The 23,522-nt window shown below is 45.2% G+C and overlaps 1 protein-coding gene across 1 annotated transcript in view; it reads left to right on the top strand.

Annotated features, from left to right (window-relative positions):
* Window positions 1-23,522, top strand: part of LOC141060084 (calpain-13-like) — a 173,378-nt gene that overhangs the window by 41,363 nt on the left and 108,493 nt on the right. The window contains exons 4-6 of the mRNA XM_073556361.1: window positions 17,679-17,748; window positions 18,422-18,540; window positions 22,771-22,904. Of these exons, the coding sequence (XP_073412462.1) occupies window positions 17,679-17,748; window positions 18,422-18,540; window positions 22,771-22,904 (323 nt within the window). The remainder of the gene's footprint in view (window positions 1-17,678; window positions 17,749-18,421; window positions 18,541-22,770; window positions 22,905-23,522) is intronic.

Below are 23,522 nucleotides of genomic sequence, written 5' to 3'. Positions count from 1 at the left end.
GGCACAGAGATGTAGCAGTGCTGAAGAAGTTGCAGGAAGAAGGCAAGGACACAGCGGAATGTAGTTTCTTTACCTTTACTTGTAAGTGAAGTCCAGGGTCCAGATTACAAATGGCACAGGAGCTGATTAGCCTGGAAGCAACTTAGGAATTTCTCTGTCATCTGGGTTGTGTAGTCTCCTCTCTAGTGCTTACTTGAGGTACATGCAGTACAGTGTTACACTGAAGTTCCTCCTTCTTCTTCCCTTTTGGATCTACCTCATATGGCAGATAGCTGTTGCCTTCTATCTCTCTTGGCTCACACGTCGTTGTTGTGCCTCCGAGTCTTAGTTGGGAATAGAGCATTTACAGCTTCCTATTCCTCTGGTTTCTGTTGCAGGACCTTCAGTATTCATACAACCGTGGAGACCAGACTCCAGATCATGCGCTATCACTGGGAGGGAGCTCTCTATCCTCAGCTCAACCTCCAGCTTCTTTCCACACGTCTACACTCGTTGCCCTCCTCACACCAACTAACTAATTTCCCTTCCTGGCCCTCAGAGAGCACTCCTCCCCCAATTCTGGTTCAGAGCTCCCTCTGCTGGCCTGGAGTGGGAACTTTGTTGCATGACATGGTTAACTGTCAGAGAGACCCTTTATCGCTTCCAAGCCTGACATCACCCTCCCTGGAGGAAGGCAATGACAGTGTGGCGACCATACTCCTGGGGGCGCCACACTGCAGGTTTATGAAAATGAATGTTTAAACTGTATTTAGTGATAAAATCATGAATGTGTGGTTTGTTTGGCTGTTTTCTTGCTGAAGGGAGCAAGTTTACCTTTGAAATGGTGTATCATTTGTGTGTGTGGGGCGAAGTAATCAGCGAAAAAGCAGTGCATGTATACAAATGTGTTGGTAGTGCGCTTTGTGGTACTGTGGTGCCACCTGCAGGTCATATTTCCTTACTGCAGGTTTATGAAAATTAATGTTAAAACTGTATTTTGTGATCAAACTGTGGATGTGTGGTTTGTTTGACTCTTTTCTTGCTGAAGGGGACAAGTTTACCTTTCAAATGGTGTATCATTTGTGTGTGTGGGTGCAGTATGAACGGGGATACAAAGTAATCACTGAAAATCAGTGTTTAGAAATAATAGAATAGATGTCTTCTGGCCAAGAGGCATTTTTTTTCTGGATTCTAAAGAGCCAGAAAAGGGTTAAAAAAAAAGTGATGAAAATCTTGCTTACCTCAGCCCAGGAAAGTGACTTAAAAAAAGAATCCAAGTGATGAATCAGGTCTACAATGTTTAAAAATGGATATCAGAAGGATAGAAAAAATGGAAACATGGCTGAAAATCTGGAGTTTTCTGGATGAAAATTGGATGACTTTTTAATACGCTCGTCTGACCCCGACCTTATGCTGTTGTGACTGTAGGGGGCACTGTTATCAGCGTCTATGTGGAACATTGCCGGCACTACACTGGCTTTGTTATTGGGGTCAGATGGTGCTGTAAATGGAGCCACATTGGCTGCTATTATGGGGTCCGGGGCCAAAACTTATAGGCAGGTTTTTTAATATGAAATCTTTCCGCATCTTGTAAGATTATGTAATGAACAGAGTTTTCCTTTAAACCATTATATATTGTAGAAATAGGTTTCTTATCGCTATGAATGTGACAGGCGCTTCTCAGACATATAGTGAAGTTACTCCGGGAGACTTGTTAATCAGAAGTGTTATTTTATCAGTTTCTTAAGAAGTGCGGAAGGAGAACGCGGAGTACAGTTCAGTGATTAGATGAAGGCGGCTTCTCAAAAGAAAGCAAATGAAATAATCACTTCACCTCTGAATGCGATCCTGATGAAAATCTCTGTAATTGAGAAACAGAGATTACAATCTGCTGTTATTGTAATAAATGTAACATAGCAGGAGAGCGTCGGCGGAGCAGCGCTGCGGCTCTCGCTTCATGCATGAGTGTGTGGATGCTTAGGCTCGGGCTGCACAGCGGCACATGCTGCGCGGACAGCGATCCTACTAAGGGGAGGCTACATCGCACCATAAGGAAGGTGAACGTGGTCACATTGCAGCAAACTAATTGCAAAAAAAACCCCTAAATCTGCTTTATTTTTTGTGACTCTAATTTTGCTTTTATGGCAACTTGCTGGGTGCTACACGACCAAGGTGATATAGTAACACTATAGTGCAAACTTTAGTCCCTTAGCATGAAGCTTAGGCCGGGGTCACACATGCGAGGAAAACGGCCGAGTCTCGCATGTTAATACCCGGCACTGCCGCCAGCGCTGGGGAGCGGAGCATGCGGCTCTATGTATTGCTATGCGGCCACACGCTCCGATCCGAGTGCCTGGAATTGACATGCGAGACTCTGCTGTGTTTCTCGGCCAGAGGCCGGGGTCACACTGGCGAGGAATACGGGCGAGTGAGAGGCGCTAAAAGCACGCATTAGACACAGACCAATGATTCTCTATGGGGTCCCTCGCACCAGCCGTATATTTCTCATCCGTATCCTACGGTCCGTGCCAATCGCAGCATGCTGCGATTGTCAGCGTACTACGGCCGTAGTACGCCAATGCAAGTCTATGGGTGCGCAAAAAATACGGATTACACACGGACCACACATGTGACTTGCGAGTAGAGTTGAGCGATACCGTCCAATACTTCAAAGTATCGTATCGGATGGTATCGGCCGATCTTTAAAAAAAGTATCGGTATCGCCGATTCCGATACCGGAAGTCCCATTCAAGTCTATGGGACTTCCGGTATCGGAATAAGAAAAACCCTTTCCTGCCCTTGTACAGCCTCTCTGGGGTCTGTACGGGCCTTTCGGGGGGCTGTGCCGGCCTGCCAGGGGGTCTGTGCAGGCTCCGGGGGGCTGTGCCGGCCTGCCAGGGGGTCTGTGCAGGCTCCGGTGGTCTGTGCCGGCCTGCCGGGGGGCTGTGCAGGCTCCGGTGGGCTGTGCCGGCCTGCCGGGGGGCTGTGCCGGCCTGCCGGGGGGCTGTGCAGGCTCCGGGGGGCTGTGCCGGCCTGCCGGGGGGCTGTGCCGGCCTGCCGGGGGGCTGTGCAGGCTTCGGGGGTCTGTGCAGGCATCGTCCGATGGGACTACAAGTCCCATCGGGCGATGCCTGCTACCATGACAGTGATTGACACATTAGCCAATGATGGGACAGTAGTCATCCGGGGAATTTCCCACGCAGCAATGGCATAAAGTGAGACTAGGGACTTTTTTTTTTTTAAGTGGCGGAGGAATACAGTGCGGAAGGATACCTACCTTCCGTCATTGGATTCCTGCAGCCCGTAGAGAACGGCAGCATCATCTGATGCTGCCGTTCTCTACCCAAGATCGTCGTGGGACACACTCGTGGACTGCTTCGGATCGTGGGTGAGTATTTTTGTGGTTTGTTATGTTAATATTTATTCCGTAGACGACAATGGCTTCGGGGAACAATGTGACAAGTATTGGTAAGTATGTTACTCTATGTTATATGTACTGTATGTCTATGTATGTATTGTATGAATGTATTGTATGTATGTAGTATATATGTGGTATGTATGTAGTATGTATGTAGCATGCATGTAGCATGCAGTATGTATGTAGCATGCATGTAGTATATATGTAGTATGTATGTAGCATGCATGTAGTATATATGTAGTATGTATGTAGCATGTATGTATGTGGTATGTATGTAGCATGTAGTATGTATGTAGCATGCATGTAGTATATATGTAGTATGTATGTATGTATGTAGCATGTAGTATGTATGTAGCATGCATGTAGTATGTAGCATGCATGTAGTATGTATGTAGTATTTTTTTTTTTTTTTTTTTTAACATTTAACACATTAGCCGGATGATGGGACTACTACTGTCCCATCATTGGCTAATGTGTCAATCACTGTCATGGTAGCAGGCATCGCCCGATGGGACTTGTAGTCCCATCGGACGATGCCTGCACAGACCACCGGCAGGCCGGCACAGCCCCCCGGCAGGCCTGCACAGCCCCCCGGAGCCTGCACAGCCCCCCGGCAGGCCGGCACAGCCCCCCGGAGCCTGCACAGCCCCCCGGCAGGCCGGCACAGCCCCCCGGCAGGCCGGCACAGACCCCCACAGGGTGCACAGACCACCGGCAGGCCGGCACAGCCCCCCGGCAGGCCGGTACAGACCCCGGGCAGTCCACACAGCCCCCCCGGCAGGCCGGCACAGCCCCCCGGCAGGCCGGCAGAGACCCCCGGAAGGCCCGAAATGACGGCGCATCATGATGCGCACACACCGCGCATTATGATGACGTCAGTCTGTCAATCAACTTTGAACTTCCGATTCCGATGCCGAATTCCGATATTGAAAAAATATCGGAAGTCGGTATCGGAATTCCGATACAGCAAGTATCGGCCGATACCCGATACTTGCGGTATCGGAATGCTCAACACTACTTGCGAGAAATACTCACCAAGTGTCTTTTAGCAAAGCCGGCAATTCAGTGCGCTATACAGTAAACTCACACTGACAGGTTTAATAAAGAAACTAAAGAATAGATATAGACACATAGAATGCATATATATATATCCAACAATGTAGACCAGCTCACTCCTGTGAACCACCTGGAACCTCAGCTGAACTGGTTAACTCCGTTGTGCCCGGATCTGGATGTAGGAGTCCATCCATACAAATATGAACAACGACAAAGCAAAGTCCAGCAATAACGTGAGCAATCCAGGATGCTGTTAAAAAAAATTTTCTTTCTTTTTATTCATAAATCCATTAAAATGCAATGGTCCAAGCAGTTCAAAACAGCAATAACGCAGGAAAGTAGTGCAGATAGGACTACGCGTGATTCTGGACCGTGAAGAAGGCGGAATCTACCGCTGAAACGCGTAGTCCTATCTGCACTACTTTCCTGCGTTATTGCTGTTTTGAACTGCTTGGACCATTGCATTTTAATGGATTTATGAATAAAAAGAAAGTAAATTTTTTTTAACAGCATCCTGGATTGCTCACGTTATTGCTGGACTTTGCTTTGTCGTTGTTCATACATACATATAATGTGTATTTATCTATTCTTTTGTTTCTTTATTAAAACTGTATATGCATTCTATGTGTCTATATCTATTCTTTGGTTTCTGTTAGAAACCCTGTCATAGGGCTCCATTATATGTCCATTTTTCAAGCCTGCGAGAAAATCTCGCCATACGGATGCCATACGGATTACATACGGTTGCTGACATGCGCAAAATACGCGACCACACCTTGATTACGGATGACATACGGAGCACTGTTTAGGGGCCATTCATCCGTATTACGCATGTAAAATACGGACCGTATTTTGCGTCGGTTAGTGTGACCCCGGCCTTATAATGGGGCTCGGTACCATGTAGCTATGAAGTTCCATGGCAAAACCTCTGCTATGTTAGACCAGGGATAGATATATCATGAGCATATTTATCCCGTAGACTACCGAAAAAAGAAAGCATGGATATACATTGTAACCTCTAGACTTGGGGCAGAGACTTACAGAAATACCTCTTGCATATATACCGGCACATACACATGTATACACACAATATGCACATACACATATTGGTGCCATTCACACCAGTACGAAATCCTCAAAATGCAATATCTTTACACACTATGCACACACACATCTACGTAGTAAACACATACACATTAGACACAAATGTACACATTCCACATGTATACAACTGGCATAAATATTTTCCAGTCCCACATTATATGCATAATAGTATTGATCCTCTGGGAACGATTTCTACAAGAATTTGGAGGCGCCTGTGGGAATTTTTGCTACTTCATCAAGAAGAGCATTTGTGGGGTCAGATTTTGATTTTGGGGGTCCGGGCTCACAGTCTCCATTATAGGATGGTTCTGGGGTCCAGGCTCTGAGCGGCCGCTCATGTTCTCTCGTCCATGTCTGTATGGAGCTTGGGGTCTTCCCCCAAACAGTTCCCACAAAGCTGAAGCTACAATTGTCCACAATGTGTTGTGCTGAAGGTGAAGATTTCCCATCACTAGAGCTGAGGGTCCGAGGCCGCCCCCTGATAACAGCCCATAGCATTATCCTCCTCCGCCATCTGGGGGCACAATGCAGTCAGGGGGTAACGTCCTCCTAGAATCACCAAACCCAGACTCCTCCATCAGACGCAGATAGAGAAGAGTGATCCATCACTAGAGTTGAGCGAAACGGGTCTGTCAATTTCGAAAATTGCCGACTTTCGCTAAAGTCGGGTTTCATGAAACAAAACCTGAGTATAACATGATGTCGGCGACCCGAGCGCCCAAGTCGCGTTTCAAATAATGCTTCCAGTGCCTTTTTTCAGCCAATGATGGAGGACGCACACTGTGGGCAACGCGATGACCTAGGCAGCGGCCACCACCATCTTAAAGAAGGGCACTGAAGTGATTGGCTGGCTTTGTGTGGTGTCACAGTGGGTATAAAAGGCTGTGACCGCCGACCGCCATCATACTTCTGCCGATCTTAGCATAGGGAGAGGTGCTGCTGCTGATTCAGAATAGGGAGAGCGTTAGGCAGGGAAGAAGAAAAAAAAACTGCTTCTGGCTCTATGGCCAATGTCAACATGCATTTATATGCTGCATGTGTATCAACTCAAACCAAGCTCAATTTTTGTGTTTTTTTTTCTCTGTATTTTTGCATTCTGTGCAAGCTGGGGTGTGGCCTCCCTCTCCTGAGCTGGAAATTGTATATAAGGCTTCCCCAGACTGGTGTCTACTGTTTGGGACCCAGTCCTTTTGTCTGCCCTTGTTCACACATTGAGGTCAACTTTGACACATGACAAGGTTTTTAATATTAGACAGTGTAGGACTATCCCGAACAGAGTTACCGTGTCGTGGTGGGATAGCTTTCATGCTACTTTTGATCAAAAACAGTATTACTAAAAACTCTGTATTATTTAGATGCACTTTTGCTTTTACTTATTTAGTTACAGCAGGGTTTTTGCTCACTTTGTCTTTTGCAGGTTTTATTCCTTGTGTCCTTCACCCCCACCAAAAGTTAAGGATGCAGCAGCCCACACTTCAGATTACTCTATGGAGCTCTTTTCACATACCATGCCTGGGTTATCTAGTCAAATCCAGAATTCCCCAGTCTAACATGAATCTGACATGGAGTGCACTGATGCACAGCCACTGCTAGATGATTCTGCTGGTACATTGACCCAGAGCACTACATTGCCCCCGCAGTCTATTGAGCCAGAATCTGACCCTGAAACTCAGGTGACCCTTCCCGCATTCTATACCACCTTACACGGTGACACAGAGGAAGGTACAGAGGAAGGTGCAGATGACTTTGAAGAGGAGGTGATGGATGACCCAGTTCTTGACCCGGATTGGCATCCATTGGGGGAGGAGGGTGGCGCTGGCAATAGTTCAGATAAGGAGAAGGATCCGCAGCAGGCATTGATATCGCAGCAGTGGTTATCTGGCAGGCCCTTAGCTGTCCAAAAACGTGGACAAAAAACTAAAAGAGTTGCAGGACAGCTTGGCCAGACGGTCAACTTAGCACAGCGTGCAAGGCCAGAAAATGTATACCATAGTAGGAAGAGTGCAGTGTGGCACTTCTTTGTCCAAAATCCTACTGATGAGGCAAAGGTAACCTGTAAGAAGTGCGAAAGGACCTTTAGCAGAGGTAAACAACTTAGAAACTTGAATACCAGTTGCATGCTTAGACATTTAATCAACATGCACTTGCAAGCGTGGACGGACTACAAAACCTCAGATAGCACGTGTGCACCTGCTCAGACTAAAGGTAGCCAGCAACGCTCCATCACTTCCCCCGCTGTAACACCACTGCCACCGTTCAGCACACCACCAGCACTAAATGTGGAGGTGTCGTCGCAAGGCCAAAGCACTCGGAATCAGAATGGTTTTGCAACACAACACTGAATCTAGGCCATCACCACCAATAGCATCACCAACCCCCTCTCACTCCGTCCGGTCCACCGCTAGTTCCCCCATATGCAGCTCTCCAGTCCAGCTCACCCTACCAGACACTCTGAGTAGGACAAGAAAGTACTCATCATCTCATCCGCGTACACTTTGTTTGAACGCCTACGTTGCCAAACTAATCTCATTAGAGATGATGCCCTACCGTTTGGTTGAAAGCACAGCTTTCCGTGACCTCATGGCCTACGCTGTTCCACGCTATGACCTACCCAGTCGGTACTTCTTTTCTCGCAAAGCCATCCCTGCCCTCCACCGGCATGTGAAAGACCGCATTGTCCATGCACTAAATCAGTCAGTGAGTGGAAAGGTGCACCTCACAACAGATGCATGGACAAGTAGGCATGGCCAGGGCCGTTACATGTCCATCACTGCGCACTGGGTTAATGTGGTAGATGCAGGTTCCACTGGGGACAGCGGCGGTGGAACAGTGCTGCCTAGCCCACGGTATAGGAAACAGTTGGCCATAGGCTTTCGCTCCTCCTCCATCAGCGAAAGCTCGTCCACAGAGCGCAGTCGCACGAGCACTCCATCCGCAGCTGGCAGTGTTGCACATGAGGTGTTCCACTATCAAACAGCTAGTGGTAACCGCCAGCAGGCTGTGTTAAAGATGATGTCTTTGGGTGACAACAGACACACCGCAGAGGTACTGGCTGACTACTTGCAGCAACAAACAGAGTCATGGCTGGGCAGTCTACATCTTGAGGCAGGCAAGGTAGTCAGTGATAACGGCCGTAATGTTGTGGCAGCCATAGCCCATGCAAAACTTGCACACATACCTTGCTTGGCTCACACCTTGAACCTGGTGGTGCAGTGCTTCCTTAATAATTATCCAGAGTTAAAATCCCTGCTCCATAAGGTGCAAAGACTGTGCTCGCACATCCGTCGCTCGGCCGTACACTCCAGTTGTATGCAGAAGCTGCAGCGATTGTGCCACCTCCCCAAGCACCGCCTAATCATAGACGTTGCAACAAGGTGGAACTCCACCCTGCACATGGTTGAGAGGCTGTGCGAACAGAGGCAGGCTGTAATGCATTTGTGGGAGGATACATGGGCAGGCAGTTTGAGGGAAGAAATGGAATTGTCGGGTGTGCAGTGGTAGACACAGTAATTGAGGGTCTGCATCGCCTCTGCAACATCTATCGGGAGGTTTTCCCATGATGAGTAATTCCCAAATTTCTGATAACACTCGAATTTACGTCCGTACTTGTATGCATGTAGTTTCCGGTAGCGGTGAGTCTGGACTGGCGTACTGAGATTGAAATATATATGAAGATTTAAAAGTAACACAACACTGTATACTGGTGTACGCTTTGACTACCTTTCCCTTTTTCTACTTGTTAAATTCTGGTGTAAGACATACTGAGCCTGTGAGTGTCTGTGTCGGACTCCGGAAATATAGACGAAAATTTACAATTACCCCTAGACTGGATAGACCTGGTATGTGCTGATGCAGTATCTTTGTTCCAAATTTTGTATTACGGTATCATCCCTAGCGACTGAGCGTGTGTGAGCGTGTGTGGGTTACGCCTTCTATATATACAGTGAATCGGAGATACCAATTTTTACCCTATACTCGATACAGCTTGTATCTTGTTATACAGTACCTTTGTTTGACATTTAGTATTATAGTCAAATCCATACTGAGTAAGCGTCTGAGACTGACTACGGGACTATGTTCACGGAGATTTCAATTGTACCCTGTAATATATCTTCTTCTTCTTCTTCTTCTTTATTTTTTTTATATAGCGCTAACATATTCCGCAGCGCTTTACAATTTGCACACATTTCCATCACTGTCCCCGATGGGGCGCACAATCTAAATTCCCTATCAGTATGTCTTTGGAGTGTGGGAGGAAACCGGAGTGCCCGGAGGAAACCCACGCAAACACGGGGAGAACATACAAACTCCTTGCAGATGTTGTCCTTGGTGGGATTCGAACCCAGGACCCCAGCGCTGCAAGGCTGCAGCGCTAACCACTGAGCCACCGTGCTGCCCTAATATATATACTTTCTATCTTGTTATCCAGTACCTTTTTTACAACATTTTTTATTATGGTCAAACCCAGACTGAGTAAGCGTCTGAGGGTGACTCCGGAAATATATACCGAGATTTCAAATTTGCCCAACACTGTATACAGGTGTACGCTTGTGTTACATTACCCATTTCCAGCTTTTCATATACCTGTGAACTCCATACTGGGCCTGAGAGTGTTTGTGTCTGCCTCCAGAAATGCATACGGAGATTCAGAATGTTTACACTATACTATATATACCTTGTATCTGGTGATACTGCAACCTTTTTCACATTTTTATTTTATTGGGTAATCCATGCTGAGCCTGTGAGTGTCTGTCTATGACTCATGAAATATATACAGAGATTTACTGTTATCGCTAGACTGTATAGAGCTGTACGCTTCTGATACAGTACCATATATCTGCTGGTATTTTGAGTCAATTTTCTAAAACATGAGGAAGTATGGTGGAAGAGGACGTGGGCATGGGGGGCCACCTGGTACTGATAGTGGTGGTGGTGGTGCATCTGGTGGTAGTGCCAAAAACACAATAGCAGCTAAGGCAGGAGGTGTTGATTCTGCGTCATGGTGTAGCTCTGGAAGGCCTGTAAGGCTCTGTTTTATGGGAGTAGGTTGACTGCTTTTAAAGCCGGAGCATCAGGAACTGTTTTTGGCTTACATTGATGAAACATCCTCCAGATCTATCGCCTCCTCTTCTTAAGTTTAAAAAAATGCAAGCACTGAGTCGTAAGTGCAGGCTTCTGGTCAGGAGCAACCACTTTCCTTGTGTCCTTCATCCACAACAAAAGTGAAGGATGCGGCAGCACACACTTCAGATTACTCCAAGGAGCTCTTTTCACATACCATGCCTGGGTTAATTAAAAATGGGGCCAATCATATACTGGAGCATTCCAAATGGGGGACATCTGACACTGGAGTGTTATGATGAGTCACCGAAGGAGGAAAAAACAAAATACTAGCTAAGTCCAGAAAAACCAGAGAGGTTGGCAGCTATCGGATTGCAGACCCCTGGACCTATCCACAACAACTAGCAGTAGCCGTGGGGGGGTTCCTACGGTGCCCTAGACCCCTCGATCACAGCCGGAGAACTACATAGCCTAAAGACAGAAAGGGGAAAAACTAAACTTCCCCAGAGCAGACCCCAAAGCAATAGGCAGCCCCCAACATATAATGATGGTGAAGCAAGATGAAAACACTAACACAGATAGAAAGATAGGTTGAGCAAATGATGGGGCCCAAGCTAACTACATAGGACAGGATAGGAAAGCTGCTGTCTGCCATCCGCAAAAACCCTATCAAAATGAGCCAACCGACTGATAGGAGAAACAGGCCCTGAAGTCGCTAAGCTTCAAAAGACTATATCAGCACTCAGGTATATTCTGAAGACAGAGCAAAAGATCAACAGATCAGAGACAAAAATGTAATTCAGCTCACCCCCGGCCGAGGATGGCAGAACTCCCAAAAAACAAGGCAAAACAAAAACAAAACTGAAGAGTACAAAGCAGAGCAAAAAAACTTAGCTTTGAGATGCATGAATCAGACTGGTCTCCAAGAATCCAGCAGGAAAATCACCAGCCAGGAAGAAGGGCGTCGGCAGCCTTATATCCAGTCCTCAATTCCAGCCACCCAGTCATCATCTAGCTGCCCAGGTGTTTGGTAATGAGCCTCACTACCTTCCTTCACCAGAGGAGGGAGTTCATCAGACCTGAATGGTGAAGGGAAAAATGAACTCACAACACTGGAGCATCATCCATGAGGCCCATAATATAATGGAGCATTCCAAATGGGGAAGATCAGACACTGCAGCAGCATCTATGGGGCACATGATACATTGGAGCATTAGAAATGGGGCCCATTATATATGGAGCATTATTAGGGCCCATAAGACACTGGAGCATCATCCATGAGGCCCATCATATACTGGAGCATTCTAAATGGGGCAGATCAGACACTGGAGCAGCATCTATGGGGCACATTATACACAGGAGCATTAGAAATAGGCCCATTACATAAGGAGCATTTGGCCCTATAACACATTGGAGCATCGTCCATGGGGACCATCATATACTGTAGCATTATGTGGAGCTCATCATATACTGTATGGAACATTATATGTAACATAGTAACATAGTAACATAGTTATTAAGGTTGAAGGGAGACTTTAAGTCCATCTAGTTCAACCCATATCCTATCCTAACTTGCCCTAACATGTTGATCCAGAGGAAGGCAAAAAAAACCCATGTGGCAACAGTAAGCTTCACATTGGGGAAAAAAATTCTTTCCCGACTCCACATACGGCAATCAGACTAGCTCCCTGGATCAACGCAATATTAAGGAGACTAGTGTATATACCCTGTAATATTATACTTTTCAAGAAAGGCATCCAGTCCCTTCTTAAATTTTAGTAGTGAATCACTCATTACAACATCATATGGCAGAGAGTTCCATAGTCTCACTGCTCTTACAGTAAAGAATCCGCGTCTGTGAGTATGCTTAAACCTTCTTTCCTCCAGACGTAGAGGATGCCCCCTTGTCCCCATCACAGGTCTAAGAGTAAAAAGATCATTAGAAAGGTCTTTGTATTGTCCCCACATATATTTATACATTGTAATAAGATCACCCCTAAGCCTTCGATTCTCCAAACTAAATAACCCCAAGTGTAATAACCTGTCTTGGTATTGCAGACCCCCTAGTTCCCTAATAACCTTGGTCGCTCTTCTCTGCACCCGCTCCAGTTCAGCTATGTCTTTCTTATACACCGGAGACCAGAACTGTACACAGTATTCTAAGTGTGGTCGCACTAGTGACTTATATAGAGGTAAAATTATGTTCTCCTCATGAGCATCTATGCCTCTTTTAATGCATCCCATTATTTTATTTGCCTTTGCAGCAGCTGCTTGACTCTGGCCACTAAATGTGAGTTTGTCGTCCACCCATACACCCAGGTCTTTTTCAGTGACTGTTTTGCCCAGTGTTTTACAATTAAGCACATAATTATACAACTTGTTCGTTCTACCCAAGTGCATGACCTTACATTTATCCCCATTAAAGCTCATTTGCCATTTATCAGCCCAAGCTTCTAGTTTACATAAATCCTCCTGTAATATAAAATTGTCCTCCTCTGTATTAATTACCCTACAGAGTTTAGTGTCATCTGCAAATATTGAAATTCTACTCTCTATGCCCCCTACAAGGTCATTAATAAATATGTTAAAAAGAAGCGGGCCCAAAACTGACCCCTGTGGTACCCCACTGCTAACCGTGACCCAGTCCGAGTGTGCTCCATTAATAACCACCCTTTGTTTCCTATCCCTGAGCCAGCTCTTAACCCACCTACACATATTTTCCCCTATCCCCATTGTTCTCATTTTATGTATCAACCTTTTGTGTGGCACCGTATCAAAAGCTTTTGAAAAGTCCATGTACACCACGTCCACTGCATTCCCTTGGTCCAGTCCGGAACTTACCTCTTCATAAAAGCTTATCAGATTAGTCTGACAGGAACGGTCCCTTGTAAACCCATGTTGATATTGGGTCATGAGGTTATTCTTCTCCAGATACTCCAGTATAGTATCTCTTAGAAAACCCTCCAGGATTTTACCCACAGTTGAGGTTAAACTTACTGGCCTATAATTTCCAAGTTCAGTTTTTGTCCCCTTTTTGAATATTGGCACCACATTTGCTATACGCCAGTCCTGTGGTACAGACCCTGTTATTATGGAATCTTTAAAGATTAAAAATAATGGTCTATCTATGACTGTGCTTAATTCCTGCAGTACTCGGGGGTGTATCCCATCCGGGCCCGGGGATTTGTCAATTTTAGTAATTTTTAGACGCCGCCGTACTTCCTGCTGAGTTAAGCAGGTGACATTTAACAGAGAATATTTATCCCTGATCATGTTATCCGTCATGGGATTTTCTTGTGTAAATACTGTTGAAAAAAAGTTATTTAGCATATTGGCTTTTTCCTCATCCTCATCCACCATTTCACCCAGACTATTTTTAAGGGGACCAACACTATCATTTTTTAGCTTCTTACTATTTATGTAGTTAAAGAATATTTTGGGATTATTTTTACTTTCTCTGGCAATGAGTCTCTCTGTCTCAATCTTTGCTGTCTTGATTTGCTTTTTACAGAATTTATTTAATCTTCTGTATTTATTTAATGCCTCATCACTACCTACTTGCTGTAATTCTCTGCTTTCTTTTTGTCCCTTATTGCTCCCCTTACTCTCTATTTAGCCATAGTGGTTTCCTCCTATTTCTCGCATGTTTATTCCCATACGGTATATATTGTGCACAGGTCCTATTCAGGAGGATAATAAACGTCTCCCATTTTCTTGGTGTATTTTTATGTCTCAGGATATCGTCCCAGTTAATTGCACCAAGATCATCTCTCATCCGTTGGAAATTTGCCTTCCTGAAGTTTAGTGTCCTTGTAACCCCTCTACTACACATCTTATTACAGGATACATGACAACTTATTAATTTGTGATCACTGTTACCCAAGTGACCCCCAACCCTTACATTTGATCTGCGGTCTGGCCTGTTGGTTAATATTAGGTCTAGCAGTGCCCCCCCTCTTGTTGGGTCCTGAACCAGTTGTGAAAGGTGATTGTCTCTCATAGTGGTCAGACACCTATCACCTTTGCTGGAACTGCAGGTTTCGGTTCCCCAATGTATTTCAGGGTAGTTGAAGTCCCCCATAATAATGACTTCTCCTTGAGTCGCTGCTCCATCTATTTGCTTTATAAGGATATTCTCTGTAGCTTCCATTATTTTTGGAGATTTATAACAAACCCCTATCAGTAATTTATTATTTTTCCCCCCTCCCCTTATCTCCACCCACAGGGACTCTACATTTTCATTAGATTCATATATATTATCACGAAGGATGGGTTTTAAGGATGATTTTACATATAAACACACGCCTCCCCCTCGCTTATTTGTACGGTCATTTCTGAACAGACTATAGCCCTGTAAATTATCCCCCAGTCGTGGCTCTCATCCAGCCATGTCTCAGATATCCCCACCATGGCAGAATTATGTTCCAACAACATTAACTCCAATTCCTCCATGTTGTTGGCGAGGCTTCTGGCATTAGTATACATGCACTTTATGTATCTCTCTGTACCTCTATTCTTTCTTAAATTATTAACTGTTCTAACCCCACCCCCCATGCCACCTCCACCCCCAATGTCATTATTTGTGCCCAGGTCTCTATCTGCACTATCTTCCCCTCCTATAAAAGGAATACCCTCCCCCCCATCCCTAGTTTAAACACTCCTCCAACCTTCTAGCCATTTTCTCCCCCAGCACAGCTGCTCCCTCCCCATTGAGGTGCAGCCCGTCCCTAGCGTAGAGCCTGTAGCCAACTGAGAAGTCGGCCCAGTTCTGCAGGAACCCAAACCCCTCCTTCCTACACCAATTCCTGAGCCACTTATTAACCTCCCTAATCTCCCGTTGCCTCTCTGGTGTGGCACGTGGCACAGGAAGTATTTCCGAAAATACCACCTTGGAGGTCCTTGCTTTAAGCTTACAGCTTAATTCCCTGAAATCATCTTTAAGGACCTTCCACCTACCTCTAACTTTGTCATTTGTGCCAATGTGCACCATGACCGCTGGATCCTCTCCAGCCCCTCCCAGTAATCTGTCAACCCAATCAGCGATGTGTCGGACTCGAGCGCCAGGTAGGCAGCACACCGTTCGACGATCCCTGTCTTTGTGACAGATTGCCCTATCTGTTCCCCTAATAATTGAGTCTCCCACTACCAGAACCTGTCTGGCCTGCCCTGCTCTCCTATTTCCCCCCTTACTGGAGCAGACACTCCTCCGGCTTTCAGAGGACATGCCTTGCTGCAGCAGTGCTACTCCTGCACTAACACTCCCCTCATCTGCCAACTTAGCAAACTTATTGGGGTGTGCCAGATCAGGACTAGCCTCCCTGGTGCTCTTCCCTCTACCCCGCCTTCTAATTGTCACCCAGCTAGCTGCTTCATTGTCCTGCAGCTCCAACCTAGCATCCCCCCCTCATCTATCCCATTGAGCGTCTGCACAGTGAGCAGAAGACTCCTTTCCATATTGTCTATGGATCTCAGTGTTGCCAGCTGCACATTTAGATCCAGTATCTGGGCTTCCAAATGCACAACGTGCTCACATCTCGCACAGCAGTATGCACCCTCCACCGGCTGTTCAAGGATTTCATACATGCGGCAAGACGTGCACTGGATGGCATTGGCAATAGTGGAGCACATCCTAATGGGGATTGCACCGGACAATAAGATAAGCAGAAATAAATTAAAAAAAAAGTATTAATATAACAGCAATTCAGTAAGACCTCCCTTGGAAACTCCCTGAATCTAAAGTCACTGAATTTCAAGTCACACACTTACCACAGTTCGCACTTACGCTCAGGTCACACTCAGCTCGTTCACACTCGCTCAGGAAGAAGATTTAAAAGAGTTTTTTTTTTTTTTTCCCCTTTTACCAGCACACCACCCTGCTGCTCAATGCACTTCCAATTGTGACCAATTATTCTGTATGGAGAAATATATGGGGCTCATTATTCTGTATGGCGCACAATGAGGTGGCCATAACACTGTATGGAGTAATATACTGTTCTGTTTTTGAGCGATTGTACAATTTAAAATAGATCAGTCATGTAAGCAGTGAAGTATGTGTCATTGTAGTATACCTATATTTCTGTGCCGTATCGAAGCATCATGAGTTGTGGCATGTGTTAGACGGGCGCTCTTTGGCCCAGGGCACATGAAAACCTGGAGCCAGCCCTAACCCCCCACAACTTTATCCAAATAACCCCCAGTTTTCAGTGCGTAACTGTAATTATAAGGTAAATTACGGTTGAAAATCTTCAGGAATAAGAATTGATGTTTTTGGCATTGAAATGGGCACTGTAGGTGTGTTTACTGTCCTCCACTCCCTGCCGACTTTGCTTCCCCATTGACTTGCGTTGGGTTTCATGTTTCAGTCGGACCCCCGACTTTTCCCTATAGTCGGCCGATTTCGTTCGACCCGACTTTTGAGAAAGTCGGGTTTCATGAAAACCAACTCGACCCTAAAAAAGGCAAAGTCGCTCATCTCTATCCATCACTGCACAGAACACGTCTCCTCCAGAGTCAAGTGGTGGCGGCTTTACACCACTCCATCCGACGCTGGCATTGTGCTTGGTGATGTATGGCAACATTCAGCTGCTCGGGAGCGGGGACTTAGTGTTTGTGCTGATGTTATACCAAGGGAGGTCTGGACTCTATTGCCAAGCACTCGACCCCCCGCTCTGTAACGTTACGGGGTCTACACTTTGAGTTGCTGCGTGATGGGGTAAGATTCAGGAGAAAGAAATGTCATGGACGGACTTGTCACCCCGGGGGCTCCTATTACAGGACCGCGCTAGTATCGATGAGCTCTGCACCACCGGCCGCACTGTTACATGGTAGTAATGGCAGATGGCATTGCGGGGGGCCTGAAGGTTATATTTACCTGGCAAAGGGGCCAGATGTTGTACACCAGGAGGTGGGGGCGAGGGGTGGATATACACTGGGTCTACGGGGCCGGATCATTAATGAGCAGGATAACAGACGGCAAATTCAGATATTAAAATTAGTTGTTTTCTGCATGTTTTATAAATTGTGAATTTTTTACAATCAAGTATTTGATTTCTCCTATCAGGATCTGCAGAGAGACGCCCGATTTCTGGTAGACGGTGCCAGCATATTTGACATTATGCAAGGAGAAATAGGTAGGATTATTTTATGCTTCCACACAAAATCTGATTGTATTGTAGATTAAATATGCAGCTAAACATGGCGCCGTGACCTCGCAGTACAATATAAAGGCTCACTGCATTGCGATAGTTGCAATTTCCATGGAGCTTCAGGTTAGTTATGACTGATACATGGTTTCCCGGGTGGATTAGACAATAATGCCTTATTTTCTTGGTGGGTTAAGATAGTGACAGGGTAGATAATGTTATATCCAGTGGTCAAAGGCAGTAAAAATATTTTCTCTAAAATTGTAGAGCCTATTGTTGTAATAGATCGTTATTTTTTATATATATATGTCCAAATCCCCTCCATAGGCAAAGAGGTCAGTTTCAATTCTGTCTACTTAAGGTCACCACCAAGGGGAGCTAATGAATACAGAATGATAGTGATTCTATTACATTTATTACAGTCTCTTTAAATCTATATGTGGAGAGCTCCCCCTACTGGTGGCTGCAGACAGGAAAAAAAAATGCTATTTCATTCCATGACTGTTTTGCTGCTTCTGCTGTTGGGATCCCCTCGGACTCTGGGCCCTCAGAACCTGCTATGTCTCCAGGAACACCTATGAGTTTTGTAGAAAAATATGGAATTTAGAGGAATATCTAATACTGCTACTAAATCATGAAAACATTTCTCTTTGTCCTGCAGGAGACTGTTGGGTTCTCTCTGTTGTCGGGGCTTTAACGCTGCACCGAAAATTTTTGGCAAATGTTATTCCCAATGACCAGGGGTACACATACAAGTACACAGGAATTTTTCATTTCAGGGTAAGAGGAGAATATTTTTATTTTCTATCTATTTGGGCAGCTTTGTAGCTTTATGGTAGTGGCTGATCAGACAGATACAATGAGATTAGTCTACTTGTCATTTTGAGTTAAATTTGCAGATTGATACAAAGTCACTTTTTAGAGGCCCTTCTGAAAATTATGGTTATTCATTGAGGAACAAATGGCCCTTGCCCCTTTGAGATCCCTAGTTTTAACGTACGACTATGCTAATATGAACCACTTACTATTAAATGAAATCACGCAGGCCATACTTAAAGTTTGGAGAAAAGAACATCTTTGGGCAATTCCCCGCTTATCACCCATTCTAACAATGCAGGACTTAACTGGCCTCATGCCTTTGAAGTTGAGTAAAGACCAGATGGAGATTCCAGACCCCTTCCCATTCCACCAATTTCGATAGATCAATTATTTATGGACGGCTCTTTGCTCTCCTTCACGGAACTTCAAAATCTTGAACCTTTAGATAATATCACATTCCTCCATTACAGTTGGTGTGAAAGACTATATTAATAAACATAAGGAGCTAATACGTCAAATTACACAGTTTGAGCAGCTTTGCGATCGGCAGAGGTTCCCGAAAAAGGTTTTATCCAAGACTTATGAATATCTAATATGCAAAGGAGCCCATATAAAAAGGGCCTACATAGGACTCTGAGAGAAGGTCGTAAACATCCTTACGAGGGACGAACAAATTAACCAAATATATAGCAGATCACACGGGCCATCACAGTGCGTAAGGGTGCAAGAGAATTCATATAAAGTGGTGTCCCGTTGGTATCGTAACACCGACTCAGCGAAACAAATGGCTTCCTTCCACTTCTGAATTCTGAATCCATAACCTATCTACATAAATGGTCGCTGTGCCCAAAAATCAAATCATATTGACAAGTAGTATCTGAGATCATTTCGGAAAGTTCTTGAACAGGAAACAACACTGCTGCCGCAGAATGTACTCCTCAATCTGCCTGCGTGGCCCAAGAACATATTAGCTTCCAAGGTGGCCAATAATATACTAGCAGCTGGAAAAATTTTAATCCCTACTATGTGGAAATCAACCCAAACCCCCACCAAAAAACAGGATCCTTAGGGAAACAGATCTGCTGTATCAAACCGCCGAAATAGAGCTGCTTCACAAGGGTCTTATGTCATGTTCTTGAAGATATGGACGCCATGGACTCAACTTAGATCCACATCTAGGTTTTGTTAGGAACGGCGGAACGCACTAAATAAAAAAACTAATAAAGTGGGTTCGCCGCTCGGTGTCAACCGTGCAGTAGGTGATATAACCGCTGCTAAGTGGTGGCAGGAGCTATATGGCGGAGGTGCACACGGGCTTAAAGTTCACCCAGGTGCGCAGAGCAATCTCTATTGAGTCACAGATATGCCAAACACAAGACAAATACAATAGGGCTGAGCCTGTTAAAGTCACAGTGCTCAGAATAGTTTCACACACGGTATAAGGTCACAGGAATAGCCAAAGATGGTGGTAACAAGTCCTTCTAGACCTACCGTGTGTGTAGCGTCGCAGCCGCGAACGCTTAAGAGGGCTGCTACTGCAGCGCGGCGTAGGACACTGCCGCTATACGACAATGCTAGATACAAGCGCAATGTCGGACGCTAGCAGCTGTGGACAATGAAGCAGAGGCGCACTGGCGCTGGTACTGAACTCAATCCCTCACACAAGCGTAATATCAAAGGGTAGGGGTTTCCAATGAGTCATTCACCAGAATCATGCATCCATCCTCATTCACACAGCAGCAAGTATAACTATACTAGCGCATGGCGGAACAGCCATGCGCGCCTTTTATAGCAGCTGGGACCTTCCGGAAGCTTCCAGATCTCCGAGATAGACCAATGAGATCTGGAGTGGGACCTGAGCACATGACTCCCAATCTCCAATGAGAGATCGTCTCATGAGCATGCTCAGAAGGTGGATGGAAGGACTTAGCCTCAGGAGAGATTTGCTGTAAGGCAATCTCCTCTGCAATCTCTTCTACAGTGGATAAAGAGCAGGAGACTGCAGAATGTAAGGGTCTCGATTCCTGCATAGCGACCTCAGAAACCTGACTCCTAACAGGTTTATCCTAGATGTTGCAGACCTAGATGGAGTCAGACAAACGTTGTAAAAATAAATATACCACATGAGAAGCATTAGATGTCTTTCTTACACAAAGGAACACCTATGAATTTCTACCCTCATACGCCAACCCTCCCACAGGCCGATACTCCTCTTTTTTTGCCTATTCCCTCCCCCCACCTCTTTCAACCCTTTAATTCCCCAAAACCCCCACAATATATCCTTCATTGCTTTCTTTTTCACCCCTATTTCTCCTTCGCCTCATTGGGGGACACAGGACCATGTGCTGTGTCCCCCAATGAGTGGCTCAGAGAAAAGGATTTTATGGTGAGTACACAGAAATCCCTGTTTACTTCAATACCTTTGGCCCCAGATAAGCATCTTTCTACTATTTCTTTCAGTAGAAGAATCGGCCATATCGGACAGAGGAGTGAATATGTCAGGCTTTAATCCACCTGTATGATATTCAACCGACTGGAGAAACCAGTGACTTGCTGAATGGAATTGGTCTCCTCTTTCGAGTTGGTCGTCAGTTTATCTATTTGATTCTTTACCATTCCTTATTTACTAGAAGGAAAGCTTTACTTTTGTTTTGCAAAATTATCTGTTAAACATTTGTTCAATTTAAATTCAATAAAAAAAGAACATTGAAAGAAAGATACAAAGTCACTTTTTACTATTTTTGAAGTCTTCACTTTGACTTTACTTGACACTAAATCCCACGAGATTGGGCTCAAACCTTGTCACAAATGCACCTCCTGCTGTGAGAATTTGGGGAACCTCATTAGTAAGAATCACTTAGATCAAAAGTAGGAAAAGAAGAACTATACAGTGTTCATTGGTATAACAGGGCTCTCAATGCAACGCAGGATATGACTGCTCCTCCTCTGTGCTATTAATTACCTTCACTTTACAAGAGATGAGGATCGTGGAGAAGAGAGAACTCAACTGTTAGCGTAGATTCCCTAGTAAGGGGATTAGACTTTCTAAACTGGACGACACGATCAAAGAGAAATCAAATAAAACACATCTGTAGATCATTTCTCATAGGCTTTACTGGTCACACATCCAACTATACAGTGACCATTAGTAATAATGGAGCCTCCCCTAATCTGACAACTAGATGCAGAGGAGAATAACATTACTGTACAGCTGGAAACAAAGTAACAATGATCCTGCACAAAACAAACTACCCACCTAGACTGCTGTTATAGGGGGCTCCAGACTACACATCCAGACTGCTGTTATAGGGGGCTCCAGTTTACACACCCAGACTGTTGTTATAGGGGGCTCCAGACGACACAACCAGACTCCTGTTATAGGGGGCTCCAGATTACACACCCAGACTGCTGTTATAGCGGGCTCCAGATTACACACCCAGACTGCTGTTATAGGGGGCTCCAGATTACACATCCAGACTGCTATTATAGGGAGCTCCAGACTACAACCCAGACTGCTGTTATAAAGGGGGCTCCAGATTACACATCCAGACTGCTGTTATAGGGGGCTCCAGATTACACATCCAGACTGCTATTATAGGGAGCTCCAGACTACAACCCAGACTGCTGTTATAAAGGGGGCTCCAGATTAAACATCCAGACTGCTGTTATAGGGGGCTCCAGATTACACATCGAGACTGCTTTTATAGGGGGCTCCAGACGACACAACCAGACTACTGTTATAGGGGGCTCCAGACTACAACTCAGACTGCTATTATAAGGGGCTCCAGATTACACACCCTGACTGCTGTTATAGGGGGCTCCAGACTTCACACCCAGACTGCGTTATAGGGGGCTCCAGATGACACAACCAGACTACTATTATAGGGGGCTTCAGACTGCAAAACGAGACTGCTGTTATAGGGGCTCCAGATTACACATCCAAACTGCTGTTATAGAGGGCTCCAGACTACACATCCAGACTGCTGTTATAGGGGGCTCCAGACGACACATCCAGACTGCTGTTATAGGGGGCTCCAGACTACACATCCAGACTGCTGTTATAGGAGGCTGTTACAAGATAATCTGCCTAGGTTCATTTACCCCAATAACTTTCAGTATTATGTCTGTCAAGAAACAACTGTCCTGACCACATTTTTTAGTCCTGTTGTGTGAATCCTGTTTTCTTCTTAGTTTTGGCAGTTTGGAGAATGGGTTGATGTGGTTGTCGATGATCGGTTACCGATGATCAATGGAAACTTTGTGTTTGTACATCCACGTGTCAGCAATGAGTTTTGGCCATCTCTATTAGAGAAAGCGTACGCCAAGTAAGTGTACGTGAATTGATGTATTTATTTTTACATGTGTATGAATATATATAATACTTATTGTATTATGACAGGCTGGGCGCTAAATAAAAGTTAAAGTCCTAACACACCAGAAATTGGCTTAGTGCACAGTTTTTAACCAAACAACTGCTTTAATCACAGCAGTATTCCCAGGAGCAAAGAGAGAGGAACATCTTGTGGACTCACTGCCTTGTATGGGAAATACATTTGTATTATCTGTGATATAAACTAAAGCGTCACTCACTATTCCACTGGTGCAGCACTGTCTACATAAATTACATTACTGATCCAGAGTTACATCCTGTATTATACTCCAGAGCTGCACTCACTATTCTGCTGGTGCAGTCACTGTCTACATACATTACATTACTGATCCTGAGTTACATCCTGTATTATACTCCAGCGCTGCACTCACTATTCCACTGGTGCAGCACTGTCTACATAAATTACATTACTAATCCTGAGTTACATCCTGTATTATACCCCAGAGCTGCACTCACTATTCCACTGGTGCAGCACTGTCTACATAAATTACATTACTGATCCTGAGTTACATCCTGTATTATACTCCAGAGCTGCACTCACTATTCTGCTGGT

This window comes from Dendrobates tinctorius, unplaced genomic scaffold (assembly GCF_039654945.1).
Source record: "Dendrobates tinctorius isolate UK_male_01 unplaced genomic scaffold, ASM3965494v1 ptg000232l, whole genome shotgun sequence".
In the NCBI taxonomy this organism is placed as follows: domain Eukaryota; kingdom Metazoa; phylum Chordata; class Amphibia; order Anura; family Dendrobatidae; genus Dendrobates; species Dendrobates tinctorius.
Note: the sequence above shows the minus strand (reverse complement) of the source record. Positions and strands in the feature narration are given on the sequence as shown.